The following is a 25,856-nucleotide window of genomic DNA, read 5'->3' on the forward strand; positions in this document are numbered from 1 at the left end:
GTCTAGCTTATTGTCAGTTGGAAAATTTCATCCAGTGCGAACGTATAGGTATATAACATATAATTATGATTTAAATTCGTAAAACAGGTCAAATTCGATTGGAGTTTTTTTGTAAGTATTATTTGTTTACTATATACAGATATAGATATATTTTATCACCTAAAAGGAGTTTATTAAAATGTTTTATATGTTTGTTAGGATTCTAATTTATTAAATAATTGGATAACCTTTCGAATAATTCTCATTCTACGCCTACAACTTTTATTATTGTATTTTAAATGTAAAGAAACTGTTCCTAATGGTTATATTATATATCTAAAATTAATGAAGGGAACAATGCTCATTGGAAATCGCAATTTATATCAACTACAAAAGATATTCCACTTTTTCTTTCAGATAAAGAAAGAACAGAAATATTTAGTTTCCTTATACATTACGTATTACCTAAAAACAAATTAAACAATCGTTAATTCAGTGCTACTTACGCGCGTTTTCTTTAAATAAAAGTGCGAGCCTACTATTCTTCTATGTAGGTATCATACCTAAATTGTTTCATCAGTTTATTTTATAAGTACCCCTCTTTATGTTCAGATGTTATGGGACGTCAACGGTTCTTACATAGTTCTGGGATGTTATAAGGCGACTTATGTTGATAGGTTTAACAGTAAGGGATTACAGTTTATTTTATTTTTAAATATGTCGTGAAGATATATTACTGTCTTTCCTTTTCCTAAATAAATTAGTATTTTTTGCGTAAAGTTGTAGAGTAGGTAGGTATTAAACTTTATGAAATTAAGATAAGTTGACCCTGTTTGTTTGTTACGAATCAACTTGGACTTAGACAGTAAGCGAAACAGGATTTGTACCAGGATAGTATAAATCAATATTATTATTATTATTATAGTATAAATCAAAGCGGGTCATTCTAGTTTTTGTTAGTTGAACGGATAAAGAATTCTTAGTATATTTATAAGGTTGGCTACCGGGCTAACTGACAACTTCTACACATTCTACTTAAAAAGTAGCAGAGGTCAAAAATGATAAAAATAAATAAAATGTGTGCGTGTACTAGGTGTACACACGTAAGAAGTGAAACTTCTTTATGAACTTATTTTTTCGAAAAATGATCTACTATATGCAACTTTACAGAAATTGGTTAAATAAAGTTAAATTAGATAAAGTTTAACAAAGGGCTTTTATTATCATAGACATGAATACAAATACAATTATTTCATTTTAACTTATTACTGTACTACTAGTACTAAGATTATTAAAGAATTTCATTAATTGTAATAGAATTATTAGTATTACTATCATTGTTATGCCATTAGTAACAAAAATATATGTTATAATAATATATATTTTTGTTACTAATGGCTTCGAATCTCTTCGTATCAACCGTGGTAGGGACAAGAAAAAGATGGCGCGTAACCGAAAAATGTGACAAATGTGTGTAAATTTTTTTCCAACGCCGATAAAGAAGTTTGACTTAGTAACCTGCTACAAAATTACTCCCATACGTCGATAAAGAAGTTTCACTTCAAAAGATGGCGCGTAACGGAAAAATGTGACGCGTAACGAAAAAATGTTACACTAAATTTTTTCCAACCCCGATAAAGAAGTTTCACTTCAAAATGATATCCTACCTAATCGAGACAAACATATAACGTTATTTATTTGTATTTAAATCGTTATTTTGATATTTTATCGGTGATCTTTATTGTTTGTTATAATGATTGTATTTCTCATACGTTATCAATAGAATTAACCGCACGGTCAGTTACGCTAATCAGAAGTTAGCAAATATTTATAAATAAATGACATTATTACCATTCCCAGTAAATATACTGATAAGAGGCGATAGTTTAGGCTTTAATGAGGTTCAACAATTAATTATTTACTTTATATTGACGTTTTATGCTAAAACTTTACAAGGGACCTCCGGTTTCTATCTTAAATCACCATTGCCAACTAAATTAATAAACACATATATAACAGTGAAAAACTTAGTGAATTTTGTGTGCCATAAATTGCCGTGCAAAAGCTTGACGTTCATTAGTGTACATTGCGTTACCTATATGAATAAATAATTTTGACTTTTTTGAAAATATTTAAAATAGTGTCATTGTATTTGTACGAGCCAAGGCTGTACATTTTGCTCACTCAGGCTTGCTTAGTTTATAATCGTGATGATTCCCTATGTACCTGCCAAGGCTCGTACATTCCAATCATCTACAAGCATAACTATTACTGGCTGTACAGTTTGATCACTTATAAGCATGACGATTTCCTAGGTCGTCGGAGTCACGCCCCGAGAGTATAGCCAGACGCAGGCACTCTCTTCGGGTGTTACTGTGCAGTCATTTACAATTAACTAAATCATGGGAGTTTCACCCCGAGAGCATAGCCAGACGTCGGCACTCTCTCTGATTGTTAAATTGCCCTCATTATATAGCAATTAACATAATCATTATTTCGCTCATATTCTATTGTGTTACGCGAGTGATAAATATAGAGTAAGTTAAAAATAGATTATTACTTCGAACCTTCGATGACCCAGGAACCGTACAGTATTACTACTTCATAGCTCGTAAGTTGTACGATTCGTTTTGGTCTTTCGTATCTACATAAGCGAACGTCACCGCTTATGTAGATGTCACCGTAAAATTATAAACACCGTTAGGTTGTAATATATCTCGCGAGATTGTAAACTGTCGAAAGATTGTGAACCTCAACGAACTGCTTACAATTTAAGGTTTTATTATTCGGTAGTTATATGAATTTATTGGGAAGTAAAATTAATCTGTAATTGACCGAAGAAGTTTGAATGATAACTAAGTTAGTGTAGTACAATCTACCAAATAATAATACGTTAAATTGTAAGCAGTACGCTGAGGTTCACAATCTTTCGACAGTTTATAATCTCGCGAGATAGATTACAATCTAACGGTGTTTACAATTTTACGTTAACATAGATACGAAAACGATGGTGCGTTTACCGCTTTTTTATTAAATCAAACACGGATTACAAAGATTTATTTTTGTTTCAGAAAATGATAGTATCAGTTTTGTTTCTCGTGAGCGCAGTGTCTGGGATACCAGTGGAGCTCCCGAAGAGTGTCGAGAAATGTGGTTATGAGGTTGGTATACTTTTATTTATAGAGTAGGTACACTTAGAATACAGATACACGCAAAAATCACGGCATGTCTATCAATTATAAGAACATTGGTATGTATAACACAGGCACACTACGAATACATAAGGAAAAAAAACATTCATAGAAGAAAAGAAAACATGAAACAATATAATTTGATCGCAAAATATGCTGCTAAGCTCAAAAGTAGACGTAGATAGCATTGATATTTTAATCCATTTTTCATAAATTTCGATTTTCGACTATTTTATCAATATAGTTTGTGAATATCTTGGATCTGGAGGATCGGAAATAATTTTAGATTATAGATCGAGTAAAGAAAGCGGCCGTAAGTGGATGATTTTTTGTTCTTATACAATCCTTCGACATGTGCTATGAACCACAGACGCAATTCTAATTTTATTGTTCTAGAGTTGTACACAAGCGGAGCCGGGGGTTCTAAACGTACATATAGTGCCGCACACACACGACGATGTAGGCTGGCTTAAAACTGTCGATCAATATTATTTTGGTAGTAAGTATGATAATTTTAATAAAATATATATACAATTCTCGTGTCACAATGTTCGTTCCCATACTCTTCAGAAACGACCCGACCGATTCTTATGAATTTTATGCATATTCAGTAAGTCTGAGAATCGGCTACTATCTTTCAAACCCCTAAGTGATAAAGGGTGTCCATCCCAAAAAACATTTTTGGTTTTAACTTTTTATGATACAGCATACAAAAATACATACAACCCCTAATGTTCACCCCTCTACGATCAATCCCTATTTTGTATTATAGTAGATAGTTATTTTTATTGAACTAAAAAAATGTTTCCTAGAAATACATAAAATAATATACATGGCAAAACAACGTTTGCCGGGTCTGCTAGTAAAATATATAAATCTTCTGATTGTGATGGAATGTTTTGTGTTCAAGTGGATTCGTGAATGGTTTAGATTTACAATATTTTTTGTATTTTATGTGAGTCCGCTAGTATAGTTTAAAATCTTTTGTCAACATATTATTATTACCTGAGGTCGGTGACCGAACCGTATGTATCACTGAAAAATATAATAAAGCTCTTGCAACTATAAGTCCTTACATGAAAACCTCAAATTTTATTTATTAACAATTATTGTATGAAAATGTATGTATGTATGTTATATGTATGAATACATTTTAATCTGCACTCGAGGCAATTGGGAAACGTTTTGAAATAAATGCGTGATTTATATTTTTTATGATTTTTTAGGTCGAAACAACATTCAAAAGGCGGGCGTTCAGTATATTTTAGATTCCGTCGTAAAAGAGCTGTGGGAGGATCCTAAGAGGCGGTAAGTTATGTTTTTATTTAAATTTTGTTCCTGTTTGCCTATATGTTCCTGGACGTGGTTTCCGTTACAATAATTTTTAACTACATATGTGATTTCTATGTTCATATGTGTGTAAAATTTGTAATGTCATATTTTCTTTCATTTTTAGATGTTTATTTTTTTTGGACTTTTAAATTTAATTAATTACGGTTCGAGTTTATGATCGATTAGTATCCATTAAACGTTGTTACTTAGCCATTGATTTTTTTTTATAATAGGCCGGCTACGCACTCGCGCACGCATTTAGCGCCGGTATCACATAACATCAGATGAGCCTGCTCGTTTACCCGTGTTCTATAAAAAAAATCTAATTGGTTGATGCAGTGAAAACACACTTGCCACAATTAAAAAAAATCCGTTTTGAGTGTTTCACAATTTTATAACTTTACATATTTTTTTACTGAATAAGGCTACAGAAATTTCACAGTTTGTAAAGACAGTTAAAAATTACAGATTTTCACTTTGTTTAATTGTGAAGTACATTAGTGAAAATTCAAATTAATTTTAAATTAAAAGAGTTGTATTTTTTATTATAATGCATTGGTTCTACGAATACAGATTATTTTAGATTTTTAAATCTATAGTAAAGGTTCAAACATCGACTACAATTGGGAACTTGGTGCCAACAAAGAATAGAGCAGGATATGATACGTACGAACTTTGCTATTTGACTGAATCACCTTGTCAAACGCTTTGTCTAAGTTTTTTTCATTTGAGACTTGTAGGAACTTTTAGGGCTTACTATAGGAACGAAGCTAGTGTAGGTTTCTTAAGAAATTATGGAGTCTAAGCTTTCTTTAATGGGATTATCGTGTTTCATGTTACAGCTTAACCCCACTAATATTGTTTTTTAATAATAAAATTTACCGACTTCAAATAAAGTGTTTCCCCAAGGGAGTCGGCACGGAATAAGTTTAAGGAATAAAATATGACACTATCTGGTCAATATATTCTTGATGCCTTGTTGTATGTACAAAAAAATATAAACGAAAAATTGTGACTTCCACCAGTATAAAACTCGAAAAATCTAAGCGTACCACCAACCAGGCTCCAGAAGATAAACCACTCCTTATATGGAAATTGTATTAGTTTTTACTCCCAAGCGAAATTAGAGAATTAAAAATATGTTTAATACTAGAATATTACTCATATAGACTGCAATTTTATTGTTTTTCCCACTCAGTTTTATCTACGTTGAGACAGCGTTCTTCTGGAAATGGTGGGTCCGCCAGGGGGATGACGTACGTCACAAGGTACATACCATGGTGAGGCAGGGGAGGCTACAATTCGTAGGCGGTGCGTGGAGTATGAATGATGAGGCCGCTTCGCATTATCAGAGCACCATTGATCAGTTCACACGGGGTTTGAGGTAAGATAGTCAAACATATTTGTATAACAACTAGCTGCCCCCGCGAACTTCGTTTCTCCTTAATGTGATTTTACTTAGCCTACCTTTTTAGTACATACCAACATGCATTTACATTTTGCTATGTTACCCCAGAGGCTGTTCGGTTTTCTGGAATGGAAACTTTTTAGGTTTTTCTGTGAATTTTTCTCTATATAAACCTCAGAGTTGAAGTCATTTGAATAAACAAAAAAAATAGGACTTGATCGTAGAGGGGTGAACATTAAGGGTTGTATTTATTTATTTTAGATAAAAATAAAAATGTAGGGGGGGGACCACCCTTAACATTTAGGGGTTTGAAAGATAATAGTAGCAGATTCTCAGACTTACTAAATATGCATAAAAAATTTCATAAGAATCGGTCAAGCCGTTTCGATGGAGTATGGGAACGAACATTGTGATACGAGAATTGTATATATATACCAATGATATCGTGAAAGTATCCAATCATTCCCAGCCCTCAAAAATATTGTGGTCCAAATAACGAAAAATCTATGCGCAAGTTGGAGATAGATTTGCTCACTTTAAATACGTAAATAATTCAATAAAGAAAAAATATATTTTTATAAAATACTAGCTGACCCGGCAAATGTTCTTTTGCCATGTATATTAAAGTATTTCGAGGAAACATTTTTTAGTTCAATAAAAATAACTACCTACTATAATAAAGATAACTATGGTTGATCGTAGAGGGGTGAAAATGTATGTATTTTTGTATGCTGTATCATAAAAAAATAAAAATTTTGGGGTGGACACCCCTTAACATTTAGGGGTTTGAAAGATAGATAGTAGCCGATTCTCAGACTTACTGAATATGCATAAAAAATTCATAAGAATCGGTCGTGCCGTTTCGGAGGACACATTTTGACACGAGAATTTTATATATTAGATTACATTTAAACATGTAGAATTGTTGTCTTGCAATTAAAGAAAATCCGACTACAATCTTCCAAAGAAAACAATCCTAAAGCTGCTCAAAGCTAAAGAAATTTTGTCCTTATTCGTAAAATATCGGGGCATTATTTTTTGTCTCTATCCTTCAAATTGTTTTTGCGCTTTAATGAAAAGAGGTAGCACTTTTTAATACCATATTATTATTTATTTACACTACAAAAATTAAATAATAGTAATTAATAAGAAACCTAAATAATAATAATGATAATAAAAAAGCATAAAAATCTTTTGTCACGATTGTTCATACTTGATGCATACGGTAACGATTCCAGTCCTTATCAATAATGAACTATTTACAGAAAACTCAATGAGACATTCGGAGTATGTGGTATACCAAGGGTGGGCTGGCAAATAGATCCGTTTGGTCATTCACGGGAGTTTGCGTCACTTTTGGCCGGTATGGGCTATGATGGGCTGTTTCTTGGCCGTATTGACTACCAGGACAAAAGGACAAGACTGAACAATAAGGAGATGGAAATGATTTGGAGAGGGGATGACAATCTAGGTAGGTTAACCTATGAATATTTTTTTTTTAATATGGAATATAAAAAATATATATATAGGTATCACTTCCAAAGGTCCAAAGGTCGCTGTCCAAAGGGGCTTAGCTAAACTATCTTTTCCTATAGCAAGTGTAGTTTGTGCATTTTTTTTGTTTTTTTTTTATTTTTTCATTACTTTTTTCTACAAGTATTGCAAAATTAAACGTATAGTCCTTTTCATGAAAGAAGTCCCCCAGACGCGGCGCTGCAATCGCATGACGTAATGTTGCCATTTATGAGTAAAAAATTTACCTATTTTATTTACATTTAGCAGATGTAATTTATCAAATAATATTATTTTCTGCATACTTCGATGAAACAATATTTCTGTTATGTAAAAAGTATATTTTTATTTACTTATATTAGCGGTGTTCTACCTACTTACAGGGAAAAGATGAGAAAATAGGGTAAAGAAAAGCAATACAATTTTTTATTCAGAGTTTTATTGCATAATTGTTGGGTTACAATTTTTTTCGAAGTACACGCCGCTGTTATACCTTCGTTTGTAATTCTTGTTACAGTTTTCTCTGATACACCTGCAATTAAATTATGAATAATTAAAAATAATAATAACTTTAAGTTTATAATGCTTATGTAATATATGTTTTAATTTCAGTTACCTAGTTTCATCACGTTATGTATTTGTTCAATTTTGTCGCAAAAACGAATTTATATCATAAAAGTCCCATCAATACAGCAAAAAAATATTAAATGGCAACTCTAAAAAGTACCTGTTATGGCGGCAACTCTCTTCCGAACATTGTTTAGTGGTATTAAAACACCTTGATTCTTATGTTTCGCTTCACAGAACTCTTTCACCTTTAATATCATTTCTCGAGCCGAACTTTTTACAACTTTTGGCATTGTAATCAATCTTTAAAATGCTCTAAGCTAGTTAAAAATTCACAAAAATCTACCACAACAAACGAACTTGATAACATCGACGAATGACAACATTGCCGACCTGTCAAATTTAGTTCCAAATATTACCGCGGGACTTCTTTCATGAAAAGCACTATACATGAAATGTTTTCTTTGTTTTGTTTCTTATTTCTCAACCATTCAATCACAATGTGATACAGCGAAGCGTGGCAGGGAACAGCTAGTATTATATAGATTAGGTTAGTCTCTGATGTAGTTTTATATTTGTGACTTTTGAATTATAAACTACAGATCAAAAAGCGTTTCAATTCTTCGTGTATTCAATTACAATTTATTAGTTAAAACAAATCAAAATTTTCTAAAGCTTTCTTCGGGAGTCAAGCTGCTAAATCGCAAGGCATTATTAGGTGTATACTAGTGAATTTAAACCCTTTTTTATTTCTCTCATATAGGTGCATCATCAGACATCTTCACTGGTGTCCTATACAACACATATTCGCCGCCGCCTGGCTTTTGTTTCGACGTTCTTTGCGATGATGAACCCATCATTGATGACCCACATTCACCGATGTACAATGTTGATGAACGGGTGAGATTACGTTTTCATTTGTGACGTTTAAGAGGGCGTTTTCATAGTGTAAACGTCAAGTATGACAATTGACATAGATAATAATAATCCAGCTATACAACCTTACATCATAGCCTCTGATTGATAAAGATTCTTCGATCTTTTTTATTTTATAGACAAGTAGGTGATCAGCTGATACATAGGTTTCCTCACGATGTTTGCCTTCATCGGAGCAAGTGCTAATTTTGCACATAGAAATAAAATTCCGCCGAGATTCGAATCCACGACCTAAGGTTGAGGGTTGCACACTTAGGTCACTAGGCCGACACTGCTCCGGTTGCCTTGACAACTGGCAGACGGGACTCTCACTTTTTATTTACTTTTAATTAACTTCACTTTGAATCTTAATGTACATTTTTCTAATTTTATTATTATCAGCGCCATCTTTTAAGTAATCACCTATTTTCCTATTTTCTATTTAGCAATCGTCCCCCACGTTTGTGGCTTTAAAATAATTGAAATTTCTAAAGACATTTCAATTAAATTACCCGACAATAGTTAAACAATCAATTATTAAAAACCGCGAAAAACATCAGTAATTTTGAAGCCAGCGTGGGTACTCGGTCAAAAAATAAAATATGTCGTATATTCTTTTTGGATAAATCTATGAAATTTACCAACAGTTTCTACTTCAATTTGATATACTATTGTACAATCGTTACTATATAATCAGATATTGTATAATGTCGAAAACTTTAGATCCGTAGCAATTAACTAGAACGATGCGTAATTTTGTGAAATGACTAAATATTTTAAAAAATAAGTTTAAAATTGATGCCCGTGCTGCATTTCTTGCAATCTTAGCATGCCCTTTTCCACCTGGGCGTGTTCCTTAATATGTTTCACAATTTATTTATTTTTTTCTTCTGCGGTTATTTGCAATCAGCCCCAAGGCTATGAGCAAATTTTTTCTGTAGTGCTGTCATGTGGAGTGACTACCCATTGGAAGCATCTACTCATCTTCTGTCTAGAGCTACTGCCGGTCTTCTAGCTCTAGAATATGGTGACGTTTTAGTCGACTCACATTACACATACAAACAATTTAAAAGTATTTAGTATTATAACGGTATTATTTCCGTTAATTTTGCATAATTCATTGAAATTACTGAGAACTCTTAAAGCCATACAATTTTAGGTTGACAAATTCTTGGCGATATCAAAAAATATGTCAAAAGGATATAGAACAAATAATATACTTATAACAATGGGCGAAGATTTTCACTATCAAGACGCTGAGATGTGGTTTCACAACTTAGATAAACTTATCCAGTGAGTTCTAGTCATAGAGCATGGCTATTGCATGACTATTTTATGTATTACTGGCATATATACGAAATATATTCAAGGGCGAGTATTTATTTATTTTCAGAAATTTCATATATTTTACTTAAATCAGGACTCCACAAACACTATAAATGTGTAGTAAACTATCGCCGCGAGTGGAACATCTAAACGAACATAATATCAAAATCGAATAGTATTCGTGTAGTAAACTTTTTTGTTGTATATGGTGGCAAACGGGCCAGGTTGATGTTAAGTGATACCGCTGCCCATGGACACTCACATTGCCAGAACACTCGCAAGTGCGTTGCCGGGCTTTTTAAGAATTGGTACGCTCTTGAAGGACCCTAAGTCGAATAGGTTGGAAAATACTTCAGTGGGCAGCTGGTTCCACATAGTAGTCCGGTAAAAAATGCCTTAAGAAATGCTCAGTTGTGAAACTTACGAAATGTGTAGGAAATTGTTAACGAAACACAGTAAGTAAATTTTCAAAACATAATGAAAAACTGAAATAAAAATTCCAAATAATGTGAATAAATTTTTGTACAACCAAATTGCCCCCCTTTAGGTTTTCCCACGTTGGGAAACGCTGCACTAACGTCAAACGAATTTGTATTGTGACATTAGCTCACGCTTGGTCACGTGACTTTCATGCAAATTCATAGTTCAAATGTATCTTAGATACTTTAAGTTATTTTACTATAGATATATGTAACGGTCAGTGCCGGATTAGCCACACAAGAAGAGCAAATGCTACGGGCCCCGCGAACTTAGGGGCCCCGCGCTCCAACGGATGTCTGACAGTAATAAAAAAATTATTAATTTAGTAGCGTAAAATATCTTGCATACCTTTAACGCGAATCACTTAGTCTATGCTTCACTTCCACATAAAAATTAACTCGACTTCGTCAAGTATAATCTTAAAAATAAGTACGTATTTATCTTTTTAGCGTTAATTTTCAAATTTTAATTATAATCGATATACATATTTAGACTAGCATGTTATTTGTGCCCTTCAGATTTTTATTTTTATATAGGTATACATTTATTTTGAGAGTTTACGTAGCCGAGATTGTACTTTTCTAATCGATTTTAATATTATATAATATCGATTATAAGTATTTCGACGAAACAGGCGAACTATTTAAATCCTAAAGCCTAACCAAGGGCCCCTAGGCAGAATTTGCTACAGGCCCCGCGCTGGCTTTATCCGGCACTGGTAACGGTAGCCTCGTATGTTCACAACGCGACAGGGCAAAGTATTTCTTTGATATTTTTCCTAAAGGGCCAGGAACAAAAACACGAAGGCGCGCATAGGATCAAAATTGTTATTTCAATCATCAATGTGAATAACCGATAGGTTATCTTAAGATGTCAGATTGTCAATTCAAGTCCCATCATCTGTAATCTGACATTGTGCAATGAACAGCGGGTGTAAAGCTACCATGTTGCAACAGAATCGATTGATGTGGTAATGCACTGGATGCGATAACACTATATTTATTTATCAATGTTGACAGAATCTAAAACATACATACTCTTTGATATTAAAGTTACTTATAAGGAAAGATAATTTACAAAGAATAGCGCAAATTATTAAGTTGATATCGAATATTTATCTTACGTGTATATAATATGTACTATTATATAATAATACCACTTAGTACATAATAACCATTTGTATATTAATAGAATTTTTAAAGTTAGCTACGTTTGGTATTAAATTTTGTTTTTATTATTTATAATAAATAAAAAATAAAAACAAAAACATGTGATGGATTCACAAAGAGTAAAAGCTTTAATTAGTAAAGTAACATAGACAAACTAATAAAAATAAGATTATTATTAATAAATAAACTTAGAATATCACGTCAAAAAATAAGACAAATACTTGCGTATAGAGTTGAATTCGTTCATTCGTAACCTAATGGTACAGCTTACGTCTATGCCTCGCGCCTTCCTGAATGAATACAGCACAAAATAATTTTCAATTCTAGCCAGTAGTAAGCAGGAGATTAGCGGCTTCAATCCTAAGCATTACAATAATACTATAGATATAAAAATAAAAATTATTTGTCTGTTCACCACAATCTTTGGCTGTTAAAGCCGATGATAGTAAAACGCACTATCAAAGTTATCCCGACCGCTTAGGATAACTACAACTTTGTGACCTCAGCAAAAGCAAATCAAACTCAAAATCAGTTTTGGGTAAAACAGCGCCTTTATCGGGGAAGGCGTGGCCCTTTACTATGTACTTCGCTCCTCCAGTGAGCCTCCGTACTGCCTTTCAGGCGATTGACCAATCCGCTACTACCCAAGAGAGGTCTGAGTCTCGCAGCAGACGCCCTTGCGCTAGTCGCGGGAAAAGCCCATTTTGACCGAGTTACGCTCGCCAAAACAGCCCGACCTGAGCCCTTCAAGCAAACAGCGAGATTACTTTAAAAAAAAGCCACTTGGGCATTCGGGCAGGCCAGTCAGTTGTTAGACTGATCGAGAACCCTCCCTTGTGGTGGAAGGAATTGTTTACCTTCCTTCTACATGTCCGGGCTCCATTTTAAACCAACTTTTAGTCATCGTTAAATGTTGTTCTTGCGATAAAATTATTTTATTAGAAATTGGCAATTACAGTGAAATTATTTCGCCAGGTGACAGCGTTTTTCAAAAAGTGCCAAGAGATGGCGTCGAACTATGTCACGAATAATGTCCTGGTTACTATGGGGGATGACTTTCAGTATCAAGACGCTGGCATGTGGTTTAAAAATTTGGATAAATTAATAACGTAAGTTTTGATTCTAAAACTATGAACCTTCTCTACCTCTTTTCCTAAATTTTTCCATACAAACAATTTTAAAATGATAACGTTTCAAGTGTTATTCAGCAACTGTGATTAGGGAGGGGCCTTTAAGAATGTGTTATTGTTTTACACTCGCGTAAACCGAAAACAATGTTATGTACATACGATATACTTCAATTAATATCAAAAATAAAACCAAAAATACAAAATTTATTAAAAAATACTAAAAGTAACGTATTAAACGCTTAATTATGACGTAGTTTGATTAAAGATGTCCTAAAAGTCGATTAAAATAAGCAAGAAGGCAAATAATATATACTTCTACAATACGTGAAACCTCTTAAAAGATGGCGCTGTCACCAATTTTATATTAAATTTTTTACGAAATAAAAAATTATTTGTTGACAGCTTAATGATTTTATAAAGTACGTCACAGAACAATCTAAACGATATCGTACTAACAATGTGATAGTGACCATGGGCGGAGATTTTACATACCAAGACGCCACTATGTGGTACACAAATCTGGATAAATTGATTAAGTAAGCATTAATTCATGAAATTATTAATTGAAACTAACACAACTTTATGTATGGGTGAATTAGAGTTGAAATTTCTACTAACAAAAAAACGAACATGATTTAAAAAAAAAAAGTTTATATTTAAACGGTTTACTTTAGCATTAAATAATTCAAAATGCTCAACAGATTATATATAATATATATTATATATAATATATATTATATATATTATATATATTATATAACAAGGACTTAATATTATTTATTAACTTTACCTGGCGTAATTCCTTGAGCATGTTAGTTATAATAATTGCCTTGCATGAGCACCCAAGAGTATTCTACAGGAGAGACAGAGGTAAGTAGACTAAGAGTGGGACTATATCCAAATGACTAAAGAAATCAATCAATGAATCAAAATCATTTATTAGGTAACACAATCTACACTTATGAACGTCAAAAAATAAATACATATTAAATGCTTCTAATTTTACATTTACTGCCAGTTCTCAAATCAAGGGCGTAGAACGGAACAGAAGAACTGGCAATAAACTCTCTGCCACTCTTTTTAATCGTCAATTTTTTTGTGGTACACAATGTTTGTAAGGAGTTGCAACCATTACACCATGTTCCACATGACATTTTAAGTAATAAATAATAATAAAATAAGTCAAAAACAAAGATTTATCCTCTATCTTCAGAAGGCATGGTGAAATAGCACACACATTCTCGCGGGAACAACACGCAAAAGCTCATTCTCTGTTTTAATTTTAAACTTCAACAAACTCTTTGAGGTTACACACCGTGCAGCACCTATTGATGTCGAACATAAATAAATACATATATTAATTGTTTAATAATTTTTCTATACTTAATTTTAATCTATTAGATCTTTAGTACAGATACCGGCAAACACCTTGAACAAATGTCTTGAACAGAAGCGATTTTTAGGTATCACTAAGAGTGACGTGTCGATCTCGTGAGTGGTAAATCAGTTGACGTTTGTGTCCCAGATGCGAAAACTTTCCCCCACTCCCTTGTTAAATGCTCAAGAAGTTTGCCGGTATCTGTAAGCTGATTTTATTTTTAAATAATTGTTGACTAAGATTGAGTTTAGTGTTAGTGTTTTATTTTTAATTTTTCAGATATGGCAACATGAAAGCCGCAAAAGATGGATTAGATATAAAATTGTTCTATTCTACGCCTGACTGTTATCTGAAAGCGGTTAAGGATGCTAAGTAAGTTTTTAATTTATATTTTTTCCATCATCATCATGGTGAAGTCTGATTGGGTAGGTCGTACCTGGCCCAAACCCAGGCAGTACTAGACAAGGGACAGATCAAGTATTCATAACCGACGGGCGTTTATCTTCTAATATATATAAATTACGTGTCACGTTGTTTGTCCGCTATGGACTCCTAAACTACCGAACTGATATCAATCAAATTTGCACACCGGGTGCACTTTGATCTAGCTTAAAAGATAGGATAGCTTACATCTCAATTTATACCCGCAATATTATTTTATTGCAAATATCTGTTTATTATTTGATACAATTCTAACAGATGGCGCTGTGTTAAAAGTACCAACGTTTCACATAAGCTATCTACCTTTCACATAAGTTCTCCGACCGTTTCCCTTGAAAAGTTTACTACTATGTAATATAACAAAAACCTTAGCCACAGCAACGCTTGGCCGGTCTGCTAGTTTAATTATAAAATTAAAAGTGCGTGCGAACAAAGTACACATGTCAGAAGTGAAACTTCCCATCAAAAGAATTTGCCACGGGCCACAGATGGTATAGTTACGCCACTGGTTGCACCGTTCTTTAAGTATAATTAATTTAGAGATTTTCAGGTCGTCTTTAAGTGTGGCATTACAATATAATATTGGAAAAATACCTTTTCGACCGAAATTGTCCACAGTCCATTTCACAAGGAATTTTCTTTGCGAACTAGTGAACTGTGGATTCGACTACCGGTGGGTGTCTTCCCTGCGAGATACGACCCCTAACTAGTCAAAATTCGAGTGTACTCATAGGCCGGCAACACACCCACTAAAAATGGGTGTCTATGGGCTGTGATGACTGCCCTTTTTGGGCGTCCCGCAGGCTCGTTTGCCCCCCTATTATATAAAAAAAATCTTTAAACACGTGTATTTGTTGACAGCGCAACATTCCCAATAAAGCAGGATGACTTCTTCCCATATGCGAGTGACTCCACAGCTTATTGGACCGGTTATTTCACGTCAAGACCAACCACCAAATACTTTGAGAGGCTTGGGAATAACTATTTACAGGTATAAGTTCACAACAACCTATTTTTTACACGCTTTATATTAGCTTCACCTGTATGTATGTAACTAGCTCCTTCGGACTCGATTTTTTTTTTTTTGCGCACCTGTCAAAGATCGATGACAATGCAATAAATCCGAAAAAAAAAAAATAAAAAAAATTTAACTAAAAAATAAATAATAGTTAAAAAAAACTAAAAAACACGCTTTTAAAGCACGTCAAACTAAATTCTGTGCCATATTTTTCGTCTATAGAGCAACCCACGCTTTTTTACAATAATACCAGTATTTTTTGTTCATTACCATTTTCAGCCTAAATTAGGAATTATTTATATTGACATGTTGTAGGGTTATATTTTCTTTGTTTCACATTAGTAACTTCTTTAAACTCGAATTTGTGACTATTAGGTGATATGAATCTTCTTACCAATCGTGGTCAGGAAGATTATAATTCAGTCACCATTTAAATTCTGGAATAAAAACGAACTGGAAATAGAGTTTAGTATTATAGACATTATTTTGAAATATCCGCCTTTTTCACTTTTTCCTAAACGCACAGCGGCGGTTTTGCAATTCATATTAAGTTAATTTTGGAATTTCCCTGTCAATTACGCAGTGTTGGCTTAATAGTGAAGTGTAGCGCAGGAGTGGCTTTAGTGTGACTCAACTCTGCGGTCATAGGGTCGAACCCCAGCTGTGCACTGATAGACTTTTGCATTGAACGCTGGTGAGGAATCCGGAATTCCTTAGACCCAAATAATCGATGGCGTGTGTCAGACACACAAGGTCTGCTTATTAGAAATAAATGTTTACGAAACAGATATAAAACCTGAGGGTTCTGTTTAATGAAAGGCGGGATTTTTTTTTTAAATCTTTCAGGTGTTGAAACAACTTCAAGTATTGGCTAACTTGGAGGAACACAACGTATTTGTTTTGGACGAACTTCGTAGTGCTATGGGTGAGTTGATATGGAGTTGTAAATCTTTATTCGTGTTAAAATAATCCTTATTAAAATAGGTCTTGTGATCAAGCAAGAATTGCTAATTATGATTCAAATTATATTTATCAGATTACTTAATATTTTATTATAATTGAAATAATATAGATTTTTTCCCAACATCTTCTCATATATATATTAAATGGAAGAATATAATCTATTCCCAATAGGAACAAGTAAATATTTTAGAATCTATTAAGCATTAACTTTATCTGCTCCACGCTTTGAGGTAACCAAACTTCATATATTCGTCCCTTGTTGAGGTTTTTGATCCCTTATTGATAGAGAAAACTCCATATGTAATAACTGTGTATACGTCGGGGTTGTCTGGAAGAAACTGCTTTTATCAGTAACCACATTTATTTACCTGTTTTGTTAATTTATGTATATTTATCCGACATCTGGAAGAAACAAACAGTCATTTGCTAATCACTTCATCACAATAGAGATACGAGAAATTAGGAAAACTTTTCCAGCCGTCTTACAGGTTGCAGAAAATAAATACTTAATTTATGGGCCTAAGTATACGCTGCTATAACATGATTCCTAGTGAAATATTGGAACTGCCTTTAAACAGATTCAAAACACATATCAAAAAACCTTAATGTGTAAAGGTTACTACACAGTCAATGACTACCTGGAAGATAAAAACGCTTGGCAATAGTTGTAATTATTGTATTCTTATAATTTGATTTGTGTGTAATGGTGAATGTGGTAAATCACAGAACAGATTTTTATATTTTTTTTACTTATGTAACCTTCATGACGTTGTGGTTTATGACATTTTCCTTTGAATAATTGTAATGTAGAGGGAGGGTAAAACTTGCTGAGTTTCTTGCCCGTTCTTCTCAGAACAAGGCCTCCTGGTAGTTTTGAGAACGGATGGCTTAGTCTTGCTCTTTCGCGAATTTTGTAAACGTTTTTGACATTCATAAACATGCGCTAAGACGCATCTAAATTGAATAAACGTATTTTGATTTGATTTGATTTATCTTGTAACGTTGTTCTGGTACTCCCATGACGTATTCCAAAAATGCAGGTGTAATGCAGCATCACGACGCAGTGACCGGTACTGAAAAGGAACACGTAGCTCATGATTACGAGAGGATATTGGACTCGGCCATTCGGGACGCCAGTCTTGTTGCCAACCAGGCCTTCAAGTAAGTATTTGAACAGTTGAACAGGGATCAGTCACGAAGATATGTCTGCCTCATTCATTTCAGACTGTGTTCTGCGGTGTCTAGCACGTACTGAGGTTTTTTTATAGAACAGTGGGCAAACGAGCAGGAGGATAACCTTATCGTAAGTTATACCGCCGCCCATGGGCACTCTCAATTGCAGAGGGCTTGACAACGCGTTGCCGTGTAATGTTATATTACAGGCTTACTGATTAATTGGACTATCGAAAAGTAGTGAGATCGATCTAGGTATTTTTCCCGTTTTTGCAACATTGATAGCTCATTTTTAATTTAGGTAATAACAATGACTTATAATATTAGAAAAAATGTTCCTTTATGAGATTACTTTATAGCGATGACGCCCGCGTGCTACATATTCTATGTTTCTGAATGATTATTGTATGTGGAAATAAGTGTACATAGTATTAAATTGTATCAGACGCAATAAAAGCCATTACAATAGCTTTGAGAATAATTTTACATGAAATAAAATAATAAGAGAAGTTCTCTTATTCTCTCTCTGTGAAGACACAAACGTCAACTGATTTACCAATCACGTGAGCCACGCACCGAACGCCCTCCCAGTGATACCTAAAAATCGCTTCTGCGCAAGACATTTTTTGTTCAAGATGTTTGCCAGTATCTGTGTAAGGTGGATAGCCATTTGTGAACTGTGTCTACAGGACTCAATGTTAGCATTAAGTCTCAGTCTTGTAAGGTTAGACTACAAATCTAAAACATAATAATTTGATTTTAGCAAAATATTGAACCCCAACGAGTCCCTACCTGCGTTTTCTTACAAGAGATGTCGCTTCAATGAATCCAGCTGCCCTGTCTCCGAAAATAGCGAGCAATTTATTGTAAGTTTTTAATTATTGCTTTAACCTGTATTAGGGCTGTGTATCAGGCACAGAAAGCTGATCACCTATTAGACAGACTAATGATCACGAATCTGAGGCCCACTCCGACTTTGAAGTGGAATTGGTATATTATATATAAATATATATCTTATCTATATCTTCATATAGGGATGATGACATAAAACACACACATTTATGTGTTTATTTTACTGATATCTTTTTCCAAGAATATTTGTAGTAGGTATTTAATGACAAAAAGTTTCCAACATAAATGTTTATTTTTGTGTATCAAATATATTTCAACCATTACTTAAAGATCTATTTAACGATATTTACCTACATCTTCTGACTAAAAAAAATCTAATAACATTGTGTCAAACAGTCAACACAGCTAGTTTATCATGCACTGTTATTCGAGTTTGAAGATCCGGGATCGATTCCGTGTAATACAAAATTTTAGAACGTAAAAAATAATGACTTTATAATTAAAATGAAGTATGTCGCTTGAATATTATTTCTATGATTTTTCGAACCAACATTCCAGAGGTTTCGATACTAGGACAGAATTTTAAAATTGATCGGGGTCTAGAGCAAAGAAGATCATAATACAGAACATCTTAACCATGTGTTTTTGCAGGTGACAATGTACAACCCTCTCGGATGGGATGTGAAACAGCCCATCCGTGTGCCGGTAACAGAGGGAACATATTCTGTATTTGCCCCGAATGGTAAGCAAATTTAATGTCTACAATATTTTTTATTGAAATTATTTTTAGTAAATTTAGATCTAAATAAAAAAAGTAATAAAAACATATTTTCTTTCTTCACAGTTTCTCTTAAAATGCTATATTTATGCATCATAAAATTTTGAAGTACATAGTTAACTTGTACATTTTGTCGATGTTAATATTGTTAATAACATTACAGGAGACGAAATTATATCTCAACTTATAAAAATACCAGATCCAGTAAGAAACATACCGACAAGAAAATCAAAAGCCACACACGAAATAGTGTTCATGGCGTACCTTCATCCACTCGGAATAAAATCATTCTTTATAAGAAAAAATAAAAGGGACAAAAGAGAAACAAAAAGAGCAAAAGACTTCTACCTCAACATCAACGATTATTTCAAAAACCTAAAAGATAACATCGACATTGTCATTAAAAGTGAAGACAACTTAAAAAATTATAATGACTTGGCAAATAATTACCAAAGTGGTAATAATTTTGCAAGTTTAAATGATGGAAGATACGATGAAAAAATAATTAAAAATCCACAAGAGCTCGAAACGATTGATTGGAATGTTTTAAAAGATAAAGATAGCTCAAAAGAGTATTTTGATGAAATCGAGAAATTACGAGTGGGAGTGGAAAGAGTTTTGGAGAAGAGTGGGTATCCCTTTGCTAACGAAGAAGAGTTGAGGATGCTATCTGATGAACCGAGGATTGTGGAGAGGGAAGCCGAAAGTTATATAGAAAATGAGGTAAAAAACATGAAACTTACTCAATATTAAAATTCAAAATAAATAAAATATTAAAAGTCAAACCTAAATTTTATATTAAAAACAGAAAACAATTACCTATAAATTAAATTAATTTTAAAAAACGTCTTTATGTAAGACACAAACAACATACGTTATTCTTAAATATTGAAATTAATATTTAAAATCTCTGCTTCAAAAGTATATAATTCCAGAGTGCTTCAGAAAATATCGCTTAGAAATAGCATATTTGATTGTGAAATAATATTTTCAAAAAAAAGACATTAAAATATTTTTTTTTTATTTCCAGCACTTCAAACTGCGTCTGGACAGTTCCGGTCAAATCACTCATTTAATCCTCCCAGACAGAACATTTAACATGAAAATACAATTCTCTTATTGGACTGGTTGTATCGGAAATAATACCAAACCCTCTGAAAGATCCTCTGGCGCTTACATTTTCAGACCAGAAACCACTCAACCAAAATCCATGTCCTTCAAAACGACGGCAAAACACCAAGGGCCCGTTGTTCAAGAATTGTGGATTGAAGGGGATAAGAATTTAGCTGCGAGTGTCCGAATTTATCACGAAAAGCAATATTTTGAAGTCGATTATGTTGTCGGACCAATTGATATTACCGATAATACCGGTAAAGAATACATTGTTCGATACGAAAGTGATTTGGTCAATAACGGTATTTTTTACACCGATTCAAATGGACGGCAAACTTTGAAACGCAGGTTGAATGAAAGGCCCCAGTGGAATTTAACTTTGGAAGAACCCATCGCGGGTAATTACTATCCGGTAACAAATGAGATTTTCATAGAAGACAAAGATACGAGAATGACAATTTTAACCGATCGTTCTCAAGGTGGTACTTCGTTGGAGGAAGGACAAATTGAGTTGATGTTACATAGACGATTGCTTCACGATGATGCGTTTGGTGTTGGCGAAGCCCTAAATGAAACAGCTAACGGTGTGGGCTTAGTTGTCCGTGGGAAACAACGCGTTTTATTCCGAAATGCCGGTGAAAATTATAATACAACTAAAGAAATTCTTGCAATGCATTTAGAGCCAATAGTTTTGGTAGCAGACGCGAAAGATCTGACCTATGACCAATGGATGACGCTCAAACGTCTTACCGGTTTAAAAACCGAGTTGCCAACCGGTTTGCATTTGTTGACATTAGAGCCGTGGTCGAAATCTAAATTGTTGATACGATTCGAGAATTATTTGGAGAAATCGGAGACTTCCACTGTAGAAATTGATCTATCGAATTTATTTAAGAATTTAAATATTAAAAGTTTTGAAGAAACGACGCTGGCTGCCAATCAGAGGGTAGATAAAGAGAAATGGTCTTGGAATAAAGAGAGGTTATTTGTGGAAAGTTTCAATAACAATTATGGTAATTTTGGTGAAATCAAAATGGCGAAGGAAAATGAAATGGTTTCGGATAACGGATTTGTTATTAAACTTAAAGCTAAACAGATAAGGACATTCATTGTTGATTACGAGTATTTAGATGAATAAATAATATTCGATTTTTTGTTTACCCTAAGAATATCCCTAATATATTTGCCTTTGTGTTATGGATTTTTGCGGTCAAAACATTTATTTGAAAAAACGTAAATTGTTAAGGAAATTTAAATAAAAAATAAGATTCCAAACTGCATATTTTTTATTATTACCTGTTTTAAGCCGAAATACAATCACAGATAGATTTAAAGCTTGTTTCATTACAGACTTTTATAAAATGAGATGATTAAAAAATGGAGACAAAGTCTACATAAATTTAAGAATTAAAATATTTGTATTAATTTTTAGTATAGAAAAAAAAAAGTTAAAATCAGACTATAATAAAGAAATTTTATAAAGTTCTGCAATGACAATTTTAACATATTTACTCATAGAAATTACAGCTGTATGTTTCCAACCAAAATATATTTATTTCTAGATGAACACTTTGGATTTTGAATCACAATTTAGACATGATTTAATAAGTTTGTATAAAATTAAGGCTGTTTATCATGACTTACATAAAAATCTTAAGCCTAAAATAAGCGTTTTTTTGTGTTTTTTATTTTTGTTCTACTACAAAAGTTAATAATTACATTATTAAAACTATGTAGCTACAAGAATATAAAAATATTTATATAAGTTTATAAAGAGAAATTAAGGTTCTTAACAGGCAAAAGTTAATTTAACATAAACATAATTTCTAGTCTAAGTAATGCATATGTTACAGCTACACAAGCTTAACTTCATTAATATAAAATCTTGAATTCTAAAATTTAATTAATGACATGTACCAGACAAAAGATCAGAAAATGTATAAATTTTCTCTTTTGAGAAAAATGCTCCATAAAATGTAAATTTTCCTTATTTTCTATAGTTTTGTAAAGTTTGTATAAAAATCAGTCTTTCAGAATAATTTGAGAGTGAGATCAAATGTTGTAACAATTTAACACAAGTAACATCTTAAAGCTAAATTAATCTAAAGTTACAAATGCTGCTGATACATCGCAAACATATTTATGAACTTACATTTAAAAAAATAAACACTACTAAATGCGTTTTCATACACATTTTAGTTTGGGTTTTTTTTTACCTATTTTAATTTTGAAAGTTTATATAAAAATATTTCTGATCTTAAAATTAGATTAAAACCTAAAAAAACATTACCTAATAATGTTAAACCCTGTATTTGAGATTTGTTTTGTATTAAAAAATTGGCTAATTTTTTTATAGGAACATACTTAATATGGCAACAATCGGGCAGTATTTTGTATAAGTAGAATATAAAGTTTTTTATCAGAAGCACCTTTTTGGTAAATATCAACAAATGGTAAATTATGTAGTTTGGAAAAAAATAAAAATATTTATCATGGATTAGTCATGTGCATAGAAACAAAAAATGAAAGAAATAGTCACAAAAGAAAGATCTGAAAGATACTACAGATGTTAATATTGTCAATCATTATTACATGCAATCTTATTAATTTTCCAATTAAAACTAATAACAATTATATTAGCAGAAATTTTGTGATTATATTCCAATAACAAAAAGAACAATAACTTTGACAACTTATCAAACATAACATTTCTTTTAATAAGTTGTACAAATATTTAAAAAACTATCGGCAACCTTTTTAATAATTGGTTTTAATGATTGATTGCAAAATGTTTTAGAGCACCAAAAAGAATTAATTTCAATCAAACCGATGCTGACAGAAATAGTGTTTTATTATTAAAACATAAATGTGGTGTAGGTAAGTGGTCAAATTTTCTTATTCATAAAATCTTAACAAATAATAAGTTTGTTTAATCACTAACCACCAATATTTTTTCTCACAAATGTCAATATTAATCAATTATTTCATGTAATTTCTCTTTACGTTCCACATGTTCAGGATCAGAACAATGAGCCATCAAGACTGATTCACCCATAATCAGATTCTCAAAGCACAATGAACATGCATACAGTGCATCACCAAAACAGACAATTTTATTATCATCTCTGTACATTTTCATTGGATTCAAAACTGTACTAGGCTGTATTTCTTTCCCAGCCGCCACACACTTCTTAATATAAGCTGTTTTGTAAAGAAAATGTATTTTTTCACAGTGTGACTGACTCAAAATATGTTTCAAAAGATCATTTTCATCAGCATTGTTTGTTTTACATGAAGGACAATAGAATAGCACCATATTTTTTGTTTCAAAATTAGACTCACAATGTAATTGAATGCTATGCACTTGTATATAGAATGTTATGCGTTCAATAGTAGCTTTTTGAAGAAACATACTATGCAAGGAGTCTTGGAAGCTGTTATAACTCAAAACCTGGTCTAGAGATTCAGAATAAGCTGTTAACTTTGATGTATCAAGAGTAAAGTTGCCAATCGAAGATGAAATCGAAGTTGAGTGCTCTGGAGACTTAATTGTTACTCCGGAATCAGTTTGGGAGCTATGACATTTGCAAAGACACTTGGAGTCATCAAAACTGCTTTCTAAACTTTCTTCAAATGAAAATAAATTTATCATGGCATCTCTTAGATCTGGGAAATCATAATATTTTTGCTTCTTTTTAGGGTTAATGCGCATTTGTGGCTCCCTTTTTTTAATCATATATTTGTTTTCTCTATGATTATGTAAATAACTATTGATAAAGTTGTCTATAGAAGATTTAATAGAAAGCAACTGTTTTTTAACTTTTGTTTTAGCTTGATAATCTTCCTTCTCCATAATTATATTCCAACTTCCTGATGGATCAATGTTTTTCAAATCCAAATTGTTCAACATAATGTCTCCAACCTTTTTAGGTATGTTGGATAAATCTGTTCCAGGAAGAGCTGTTACTACAGACTTGGACTGAAAAATTTTAGACACTTCAATATGAAACTGGAACTCATTAAACATTTTTTTTAAGAAGCAATCAAGTTTCTCTAACTTCATTTGATAATTCAGTAGAAGCTCCATACGTTGCTCTTCATTTTTATCAAACTCAACATCTGCAAATGATTCAGGTGAAGTTGATGGTACAGGTCTACTCTCATCACTTGAAGGGAGTTCTAAGCACATTTTCCTGCACATTCTAACTGGCGATTTTGAATTGCTATTAGAATGATCCGACATAAGTTCCTCCTCTTCAATGGAAGAATCAATGTCAGAAATATCATTGATGTCAAATGATTTATTAAAATCAAAACCCTTAAACCTTTCACTGAATGTTTCTGATGTTAGGCTTTCCAATAGAACATGTTTTGGTGTGTTTTCTACGTTAAAATCAAGCTGGTTCATAGATTGGCTGGCTTTTTTTATATCTAACTTAAGTTTTTTGCATTTACGGCGTCTGTGACGAAGTGGTGCATCAGATAAAGTAAGGATATCCGTATCGGACAAGGAGGTTTTTTTTGATGTAAACTTTTTTACAGATTCCGGCAATTCTAAGCTTGTATACTGCATTGAAGTTGAATCAGCTTCTAAATGTTCAAAACTTGATTTTTCCAACACGTACGTGTTACGACGTTTCTTTTTATATGCATCTTCGCGTTCTCCTGGCTTTTTAAAGTATGGTATGTTTGAAATAATATTTCTTATTGAGAACGCCATAGTAGAAATCGAAATCGCAGATGCCGAGCCTGTTAAGACTTTAAAGTTAACAGCAAATATTTATTTTTCACATATATTACTTTAATTACTGTTGAATTCGTTAAATTTGTATATATTGGAGATGTCGGAGTGTCTGAACTTTGTCCTGTATAAGTAGATCAATTTATTCACGATATTAAAGCATTTTTTTTACCTACCCCCAGACTCCATTCTCGATCCACAAGAAAAATACAAAAAATAATATTTTCATTGTTCTGAATTGTTGACAGTTTTAATAGAAGCACAGAGTAGGTGTAAGACGAAAAGTTGACAAACAGATCGGGTCGTCACAGCCCTAACAATACCATGACATAGACATGACTAGTAGAATAGTGAATAGTCACCTGTGAGTCAATACTCAATAGTCAATAC

The 25,856-nt window shown here is 32.7% G+C and overlaps 2 protein-coding genes across 4 annotated transcripts; one reads left to right on the plus strand and one right to left on the minus strand.

The window, feature by feature from the left end:
* Nucleotides 1–22,003, plus strand: LOC125061420 (lysosomal alpha-mannosidase-like). Of its 3 annotated transcripts, none has more exons than XM_047666874.1 (16): nt 1–111; nt 3,051–3,140; nt 3,567–3,669; nt 4,397–4,478; nt 5,701–5,886; nt 7,176–7,381; nt 8,753–8,889; nt 13,412–13,545; nt 14,667–14,759; nt 15,690–15,819; nt 16,693–16,771; nt 17,850–17,970; nt 18,746–18,848; nt 19,486–19,576; nt 19,776–20,335; nt 20,643–22,003. In XM_047666874.1, the coding sequence occupies exons 2-16, from the start codon at nt 3,054–3,056 to the stop codon at nt 21,861–21,863; spliced, it is 3,333 nt and encodes a 1,110-aa protein (XP_047522830.1). In that variant the 5' UTR covers nt 1–111; nt 3,051–3,053; the 3' UTR covers nt 21,864–22,003. The 3 variants fall into 3 exon arrangements, with proteins under 3 accessions (XP_047522830.1, XP_047522829.1, XP_047522827.1); XM_047666873.1 differs by lacking the exon at nt 13,412–13,545 and adding an exon at nt 12,855–12,988 and having other exon boundaries at nt 54–111; XM_047666871.1 differs by lacking the exon at nt 13,412–13,545 and adding an exon at nt 10,064–10,197 and having other exon boundaries at nt 55–111.
* Nucleotides 21,994–25,761, minus strand: LOC125061422. The gene has a single exon (XM_047666877.1). It carries the CDS (start codon nt 25,443–25,445, stop codon nt 23,697–23,699), a length of 1,749 nt encoding a protein of 582 aa, XP_047522833.1. The 5' UTR covers nt 25,446–25,761; the 3' UTR covers nt 21,994–23,696.
* Nucleotides 25,762–25,856: the final 95 nt, after the last annotated feature.

This window comes from Pieris napi, chromosome 23, assembly GCF_905475465.1.
Source record: "Pieris napi chromosome 23, ilPieNapi1.2, whole genome shotgun sequence".
NCBI classification, from domain to species: domain Eukaryota; kingdom Metazoa; phylum Arthropoda; class Insecta; order Lepidoptera; family Pieridae; genus Pieris; species Pieris napi.